At 49.0% G+C, this 9,152-nt stretch overlaps 1 protein-coding gene across 1 annotated transcript; it reads right to left on the reverse strand.

The window, feature by feature from the left end:
* Nucleotides 1-273: 273 nt before the first annotated feature.
* Nucleotides 274-8,495, reverse strand: LOC121672890 (protein MTO1 homolog, mitochondrial-like). The gene is made up of 12 exons (XM_042045795.1): nucleotides 8,270-8,495; nucleotides 7,954-8,153; nucleotides 7,417-7,534; nucleotides 6,447-6,736; nucleotides 4,330-4,442; nucleotides 4,002-4,192; nucleotides 3,638-3,768; nucleotides 2,960-3,164; nucleotides 2,707-2,878; nucleotides 1,873-1,991; nucleotides 1,231-1,388; nucleotides 274-1,055 (listed from the first exon to the last, which is right to left on the reverse strand). The coding sequence occupies exons 1-12, from the start codon at nucleotides 8,478-8,480 to the stop codon at nucleotides 834-836; spliced, it is 2,130 nt and encodes a 709-aa protein (XP_041901729.1). The 5' UTR covers nucleotides 8,481-8,495; the 3' UTR covers nucleotides 274-833.
* Between the last annotated feature and the right edge of the window lie 657 nt (nucleotides 8,496-9,152).

Here is a 9,152-nt window from a genome sequence, read left to right on the forward strand (position 1 = left end):
AGTTCTATTCCTCTCAGTTGCAGGACCAGTGCTGATGACAAACCCTTGGGACCCACTCCTCCAGCCCCCAGCATTTCAGACAGAGCTTCACAGTGCCCGGGCTGAGGTCCATGGGGCAGGTTCCTGTATGTCCCCCACCCTCCTCAGCTCCCAGCCTTGTCCAGCTGCCTCCCCAGCTCTGTAGTGAATCTCAGCCCACCTTACATGTGGGAACTGTGATCTGGTAAACTGGCAAGGCCCTGCTGAAAGCAAAGTGATAACCGAGTTCTTCAGGAAGTTACAAGCTAAGCTTTATTTATTTTAAAAGAGAAAAACAGCTTCAGGATGTGGTGTTTACATTCAGTCTCCTATGTAGATTTAAATATTCATGTGGCACATGTTTCCACAGCCAAGTGTTTCCTAGTGGCTGACACCAGCCAGTGCACAGTCACTGCACAGCTATGAACACAAGTACTGAACTCAATGGAACACACTTTCCAGCTCCAATCCTCTTGTGCGCCATGGGCTTAGCATGGTAACACTTCTTACTCATTTCAGAAGAGCTAAACACTGTCCTTCACAAGATGCAGATTTTGACTATCTGAAGTCTTCCAAATGAGTGGAATTTTAAAAGCAGTTCTCCCGTCTCTCCATTTGCATCAGCAAAATCACAGGCTGTATTTAGGTTTCTGAGCATTTACTTTGTGCATTCATCGTCTTCGTTCTATGCAATGACAATGCCACAGAACCCAGCTGGAACTCCTCTGGATCTGGCCAGCATGGGTGTCATCTGGGAAGAGGCTCAGGAGCACGGGGGATCTTGCCACAAAGTCTGGCAGGATCGGTGCCATTCTCTACAAAGGTGTTTTAACAAACTTTGTCTCCTCTTCAGAAAACTCTGCAGAAATCAGTCTTTGTGAAGCTGCTTTGTCTGAGTACATTTTCCCTGGGAAATACTCCCCAGCCTGAGGCCCAGCTTTTAGCTTCTCTGTCTTCCGGTGACTGGTTTTCACAAATCTTAGCAGGTTAACAATAGCAGCTGGGGTGATTCCAGGGATGCGGCTGACTGCACCAATCTGCACGTGGAGACAGGAACAAGTTAACCACCACCAAACCTACACACTGGAGCTAGTGAGAAATGAGATCAAGACCTGTGGGTATTCCTTTCCCTGATTCTTGCACCCCCACGCCCCTTGAGAAGACAGAAGGGATTTCACTGCTGCTCAGCCCTGCTGTGGCTGAATTTCTCACCGTCTGCGGGCGGTTTGAGTCCAGCTTCTCCCGCACCTCTGCGGAGAGTGAGGCATCAATGGCAAAGTAATCCAGGTCGTCTGGCAGCTGGAGCGCCTCGTCACGACGCACTTCTTCTATTTCCTGCTGCTGATTGACTACACACCACTCATAAGCAGCTGTGGTGATCAGGGGAACAAGAAAACCAGATATAAATAGATATTCACGTGAAATAAGTCACTTGCAAGAAGTCTTGGAAGCACAGTGAGCAATTCCACTGAGATGGTCAAAAGCTCCTAAGGAAATTTCCAGCCCCACGGGCTATAGAGTCTAATTCGCGTCACTGCTTTGGAAGAAGTCATACTCTTTGATTTGTTACGGGAATTTAGATACATGGGTTGTTTGTATCTTCTCATCCCAACACAGGATGGTCTATTTGATGGGGCAGTAAAGAGGAAAAAAACCCAAAGAGTGATCTTACCCACCAAAGAGTGAAACACTGGTGCACAGAAAGGGCTGCAGTTTATGGTAAAAAGTTCACACTCTGATCAGAGCGTTTCATTTCTCTAAGCAGCAACATAAAACACACTAGGACAATTGCTCTCCCCTTACTGAACAAACCTATGCAGATCACCATGAGAGAGCCTAACCCTTGTACTCTACCTTCTATTTTCAATCTTTCTGCCAGTTCTTTCCACTGAGCAAGCTTGCCCAGGGGCTCTGGGACAGCCTTTGCCAGAATCTCCATGTTGGCATCTTGATATTGAAGGATATCAAAGGCACTGTGGAGAAGAAGAGTAAACATTTATGGTACAAAGGAGTCACACTTGTAAGGCAGACTAATGGCTGTTCCCAGCTCAAACTTATAAAATACTTAGCATAAGCCAGAACAACTGCAGAGCCAAGCTCAATTCACTACTATCTCCTCTCAGTACACAGAAGAGCTGCTAAACTCTCGAAGAGAGACTCCTCCCATAAAATTACAGCAAGACAGATGGGACAAGGACAAGGGTACCAAGGGAAACCTTTCACACAGACTCTGTCAGCCAGGTCTTAGTCACTGATTTAAAACAACAGAAAAGACGAGATAAAGTATGGGTAAGGGAAGTAAGGGCCTTTGTGTACAAGAACAGCTACCACCTGACACCAGCCTGAAATCAACTGCTGCTTTACCAAGCTTTTAGCAAAGCTGCAACCTACTGCAAAACCGTCACCAGCTGATGACTTGTGTAAGGATAGCAAGAAGTGTCTGGGCCAGTGGAGCACTCCCTTGCTTTGAGAGCACATGTCAGCAACAGCAAGCGTGGAATACTAAGAACACCAATACCATACTTATTCTACAGGCAAACATCAGATGTGTGTCCCCTGAAGGTGGTAAAGTAGGAACCTTGGAGTACTGCCAGCTTCAGGAAGGATGGACAAATGCTGTGAAACCATTAGCCGGATGTACTAAAGCAAGCATAGGTCAAACCAGAAAGCTCCAGCTGTAACCTTTACCTGACAGGTGACCTGCGATTGCTACTGATGGGAACTTCTGGTAGTAACTGGGACCATTTGGATATGCTGAACTGAAGTGATTTTAGTGTTGCAATCCCATCCTCTAATGCAGCTCTCATCTTAACTGCTTGTTCGTATCGCTGCTGTGACACACACCCAGCTTCTTCAAAGCCTGCAGAGACAGATGGTGTATGAGACAAAGGTCTACAGCCAGGCAGGGCTGGTCACTGCAAGAGCTACCACAGCAAAGCACCTCTGCGGGTGAGCCTGGCGTCAGCGTTGTCCGGCCGCAGGGACATGCGGAACTCCACGCGGCTGGTGAACATCCGGTAGGGCTCGCTGGTGCCCAGCGTGGTGAGGTCATCGATCAGCACACCCACGTAGCCCTCGGTGCGGCTGACGGTGAATGGGGGCTTGCCACGAACCCGCAGACAAGCATTGATCCCAGCAATCACACCCTGCGCAGGCAGAACAAACCAAACACATCCATTGGTCTCCTCTTAGCAGAAACATCAGCACATCTGCCTCCACAGGCTCACATGCCCAACCATGCCCAGGAAAACGCAACAGTCTGTGCCAGTAATCCAGGCAGCTTCCGTCTTGCAGCATTATTGAGTGTCTGAAGGGCTTCTTGGCCCCTGCTGATGCGTCTGGAGACAATTCCCACGTTTTCAATTATACCCACTGCACAGTCTTCATGCTGAAACACTTTACAGGGCTTTCAATTACTTTTGTTACTGCACCCTTCATGATAACAACTGCAGATACTTGTACAGACACAAATAAAAATATCTTGAGCAAATCTGGAATTAGGGTGAGCAACAAATGTAAGAACATCTCATGAGCACAAAACAGGCCTAGCAAGACTTCACAAAGACCAAGGCAATATCCCTTTCTGAGTGCTGAATATATAACAGTCAAATTTGCCCACCTGAGCTGCAGCTTCTTCATAGCCTGTTGTGCCATTTATCTGGCCTGCAAAGAAGAGACGCTGAACAAGACGCGACTCGAGAGAAGTGGTCAGTTGTCGGGGGTCTAAAAAGTCATACTGTACCCCATAGCCTGTGACACACCACAAGACAGATGTTACAGGAGCGATTGTCAAGGCAATCAATGGAGCAGAACAGCTTATCAATTTTATTTATGATTCCCGAACAAACAAGGAAAAATCCCTGCATCCAAGAATTAGTTTGCTTTGTATTTCCTTTGTTTTGCTACGCTTTAAACAAAACCTGCTTTTCATTAACTAGTAAATAAATATGACCAATAGGTTTAAAACTATTCAGCTCCCTCACCTGGCTGTAGCATCTTAGCTTTTTCCAAGCCTGGGACGGATTTGATCACCTGCTCCTGGAGCTCAGGTGGCAGTGTCATGGACATGCCTTGGGGGTAAATGATGTTGGACTCCAAGCCTTCGGGCTCCAGCCACACCTGATGTTCTCGGTTTGGGAAGCGCAGCACCTTTGATTCAAGAGAGGGACAGTACCTGCAACAGTAAACAGCCATGAGCACAACCTGACATGGAGAAAATGTAACTTCCCAGAAGCAAAGCAGGAGAGACCCACAGCTCCAAAGAGACCGCCAGCTTGCCCCCTAGAGAGCCTTGTGTGATGCCACACTCACCGCGGGCCCCTGGTGGTCTCCCTGACGTGGTTGTTCAGGTGGAGGTTATCGCAGATAATTTGCTGGGCCTTCAGGTTAGTGCGAGTCAGGTAACAGGACAGCTGATCTTCTGGCTGGAAGAGGCCAAAGCTCGGCCTAAGTTAATGTGGTCACAACACCGTATCCTTACTGAACAATTCTGAGATCACCAAGACCTTTTCCATGATGGCCATCTTTCCCTCCTGGGATCAGCCAGCAGTGCGGTCATACCCACTGTACAGACCGAACACAAGCGATCAGAGAGCCTGAGCAACATGCCCAAAACCAGACTGAGAACAGGACAGAACTTGGGAATCCGGAATTCAAGTTCTATCCTATACGCTCTATTCCTAATTACAGAGTGGATATTCCCATTAAACCAGCATGTTATAGCACAGCATTCACACTGATCACAGGAAAAAAAAAGCTCTGGAGTTAGAAGAGTAAATGCTGACCCTACAGCTAACAGCCACTTAAAAGAGTTTAGTGAAGAAAAACCAAAAGAATCTCTTGGAGAGGAAAAAAAAAACAAACCTCAGAACTCTGCAATCAACATGAAAAATTCAAAGTTTGGAAAAAACCTCGCCATGTAAAGTATTCCACTGATTTTCTGAAAAAGAGTCAAGAGACTCCACATTCCAAATATGATAATCTAGCACCGTAACTCTTTAAAACGCTCAGTGAGTTATATATTAGTTAGCCAGGACTCTTGTGATTTTTTACAAAAATTTCATGATGAACTATGTTTAATTAGTTAAGGAAAAGTTTGACTGTGATTTTAGGTGGTTTTGATTTAGATCTGTGTTGGCTGAGTGTCAGTACAAAACCCAGAGAAATCATCTCACTGCACCTGCAGAAAGGAACTCCATGGATCCATATCCCTTAGAGAATTTAATCAACAGTTGAAGAATAAAATTCAATAAATAATTGTTTAATGGTTATCATATAACTACAGATGACTTAGATGCCATAGGACAAGAAAGATATCTTGAGAAAGTTAAGGAGTCAAAAGCCTATACACCCCAGAAAACTCAATTACTACATTGGAGGTGCAGTAAGGGAGCCACTTCATAGGCTTGTACACCCCAGAAAACGTAATCAACAGTAATTGTCTAACCAGGACAGCGAATTCAATAAAGCACTGTTTAGCTGGATAAAACCTGGGTTATCCATTACACAAAGACAGATGATATGCTCTGGTAGTAATAAAAGAAACAGCTATAAACACTTATACCATGATGCAGTAAATTGGGCAGACTTCCGGGAGCGTCTATAAAAAATCCTGGATGTCTGAAAATTGTTGTTTCTTTGAACATGTCTGTGGCGAATAAATTCCTGATACGTTCCCAATTTTGACTCAAAATTATTATTAGGAATATTTGTCTAACAGCTTTTTGCTGTTAGACTTAAAACTCTTCATTTCAAAACCTCTCCTACACGTACCAAGGACTTCAAGTGATACTATTTTTGCCCCATCCTGATTATAAAAGGTTATTGCAATTCCTATATCCTCTGGGGCAAATTAACTCCTGATACTTAATTCTGTGCCGCTTAATTACATTATGTAAAAATAGCCCATTTTCCAAGACTTTCTTCGGAAAATTGAACCTCTTCTGCTTTTACGTTACTGTTACCCTGCCACCTCTGAGTTCTGTGGCTAAATCCATCCTTTCTCTTTCCTAGTCAGTACTATTAATGATCTCTAATTTCAACATTTTAACCTTATTCCAGAGCTAAACTAAGAAGCAAGACACTGTCAATCTCCACAATACAGGTGTAATACTGGAAGATTTTGTAAAACCACCCATGTAACCAGCACATGAAGAATACTAGCACCAGTATCACATTTCACACCAGTCTGACCCCAGAAGGAAACTTAAGTTCTCAAGTTGAGAAGTGAAAGTAAAACAGTATTTGCTTTCAAAAGAACACAAGCAGCTTCTCCCTTGCATTGACAGTCCTCAGAAATGTAACACATCCAGTACAAATACACCCCAGCGGCCTTTCCCAGCCACCAGCTCCCTGACTGATTACGAGCATGACATTCCCAGACCCACTCCCCACCTGGCTCTATGTGTACTGGATGGCTGCTATCCCACCTTTATCCACACAGCCTTGCTGAGGAAGCTGAAGGGCACAGGAGGGTTGTCAGCTGCACGCTCCTCCAGACCACTGAAGTCAATGGTATCCTTGGCAAGTCGGGGTGGTGTCCCGGTCTTCAGCCTGCCCACAGCAAATCCCAGTTTCTCCAGAGTGTGAGCCAGCCCGATGGCTGGCTGGTCCCCCAACCGCCCAGCCGGGTGCACCTCCAGTCCGATGTGGATCATACCCCTCAGAAATGTACCGGTGGTCAGGATAACACTCCTGGCACATACTGTGCTCCCATCCCCTGAAACAGCAAGTTTTCAGAGATGTACACATTTTAGTACCAACAAAGATTGGGATTCTGGTGTTTCTGTCTAACTAGACTAACAGTGTTCACTGAGGGTTTATCTGTCTTCTGTTACAGAACAATACCAGCATTCCAGTAATAAAAGCACCAACGGTAATAACTATAATTAAGCAGCATGTAGTCATTTCTGTATATTTATTATTCCTAATCAAGTTACCCCTAACAAAGAAAACCAACTCCTGGAAAAAATCCATATCCAGGCCTTTACTTCAGAAAGCTTTTTTGTTAAAACAGCAAGGGGTAATGAAGTACAAGTCTGTTAATAACAGGACCCCATGTTAATAACATTGAGGGCAGCATACACCGTTTACCAAATAAAATCTCAAAACACAGCATGGAATTCAGTATCACTAACCTGAAGAAAATGAACTTAGTTAATGTCCCAGTATACTACCAATCCAGATATTTTTGACATTGTATTACTTTGTATTACACATATTAACCTGGTTTAGTTCACACTTCGCCTAAACCAGCTCTACTGGCTAATTAATCTTTCTCACTAATGAATTAGAACTGTATAATTAATCTTCCTCATTGGTGAATCAGAAATATTTACCCCAAAGGCTGCTCCTAGTGTGGAGTAACGGAAGGCACTTAACTGAGTTACTAGCACATACCCAGAACAACTCCTGTGACTTGGCATTTCCCAGGACGGCCTGGTTCTGGTTCTGTCAAGAGAAGATCCTCCACAGATGCCTCACGAACTGTCAACAGTGGTGTGTTAAGGATTTCTTTCTGTCACGAAAAGAGTTACTGCAAAAATCTAGGAAGTTATGAGACATATGGGCAATCCCGAACCCTGCTGACTTCTGAAACATCTACTACTCGCTTCCATTCCTACCAGGTCATTTGGCAGACACTCAGTTATGGTACTGTCCTGATCTATCATGTAGAAGTTTTCATTCACATAAAGTTTTAGCTCAAATAAACTACTTGGCCATGAAGCCTGACCTCTATCTAAAACACTGGAGAATTTTTTAAACTATGCTGAGCTCCAACAACTTACACTGCATCTAAGTACCAAACAACACGGCATCTAGGTTTGCTCGGTAAATAATGAAAAGCAAAACATAGCCCCTTCCTTCGTAAAGCTCAGCAGCGTATTCCGACACCCGGCAGTCCGCCCGCCGAGCCGCCCGGCGCGGCTCCCTCACCTGCATGTTCTCCTTGTACAGGCCGCGGTCGATCTGTGCGCGGAGGCCCCACACGGCCGGGCCCTTGCGGCGGTTCAGCACTTTGTAGTGAACACCGGAGCGGTCACACACGCGGCCGCACAGCCCGTCCAGGGCGTCCACCTCCCGCATGAGGTGCCCCTTCCCGATGCCGCCGAAGGACGGGTTGCACGACATTTCCCCTGAGTAAGGGAGACAGGGACACCCTCAGCACAGCCGCCGCACAAAGTCTCCCGCGACCTCCCCGGCTCAGCGCCGCTCCCCACGCCGTAGAGACCCCGGGCACCCGCGGCGGTACCGATGGTGCCGATCCTGTGCGTGAGCAGCAGCGTGCGGGCCCCGCCGCGAGAGGCCGCCGCCGCCGCCTCCGTGCCCGCATGGCCCCCGCCGATCACCACCACGTCGTAGCGCGGCGCCGCCGCCGCCCCGACCTCGCTGCCCGCCTGGCGGTGCCCAGGGCGAGGCGCTGGGGGCAGCAGCAGCCGGCGGCAGCCGCTGCGCAGGAACATGGCGGCAGGGCCGGCCCTCCCGGCAGCCCGAGCAGGGGGCGGGAGCGCCGCCGCGGCTCCTCCGCCCCGGAGCGAAAAGCAGGGCCGGGCGGGAGCGGCGGGGCCGAGCGCCTCCCCGCGGCCGCCCGTCCTCTCGCCCCGCGCGGCTGGAAAAGCCGGGCCGTGCCGGTGATCACGTGCCCTCGCCCCGCGGGCGGGAGGGAGGAGCCGCCCGGGAGCGGGAAAACGCTCCACGCGGATTGGAGGGAGGCTGCAGACTGGCTGTTGCTGCCGGAGCTTTCTCGTGCCCGGCTGAACTCGGCAGCGCCGGGCAGCGCCTCGCCTCCGCCCCGCTCGCTGGGTTTCGTTTCTTAGGGGAGGCGCGCTGCCTGGAAGAGGAACTCGGCTGAAGCCAGAGGCGGGAACCCCGTCTCTCGCGGGGGCGCGCTCGCCGTGTTGCGGGTGCGGAGACGGAACGGCGGCCATGGACAGCGCGGGCGGCAGGGGAGCGCGGGCCAGGCGGGAGACGCGTCCCGCAGCTCCGCGGGGCCGGGGCGCGGGGAAGGGCGCAGCTCGCAGCCCCGCGCGGGGCCGCGTCGCGGGTGAATGCCCGAGCGGCGCCGCGACCCTCCGGGCCCCGCGGACCGACGGGACGCGTCTCCCGCCTGGCCCGCGCTCCCCTGCCGCCCGCGC

The sequence above is a fragment of the Corvus kubaryi genome, unplaced genomic scaffold, assembly GCF_017639235.1.
Source record: "Corvus kubaryi isolate FWS band 111438036 unplaced genomic scaffold, C.kubaryi_AGA036_p1.0 65028, whole genome shotgun sequence".
Taxonomy (NCBI): Eukaryota; Metazoa; Chordata; class Aves; order Passeriformes; family Corvidae; genus Corvus; species Corvus kubaryi.

Excerpts from the sequence above, each read along its gene's own strand:
- LOC121672890 (XM_042045795.1), bottom strand. The coding sequence starts at position 8,480 with ATGTTCCTGCGCAGCGGCTGCCGCCGGCTGCTGCTGCCCCCAGCGCCT. Across the intron at positions 4,193-4,329 it reads GAGACCACCAGGGGCCCGCG|GTACTGTCCCTCTCTTGAAT; the intron begins GTGAGTGTGGCA and ends TTACTGTTGCAG. Across the intron at positions 2,879-2,959 it reads CGCCAGGCTCACCCGCAGAG|GCTTTGAAGAAGCTGGGTGT; the intron begins GTGCTTTGCTGT and ends CTGTCTCTGCAG.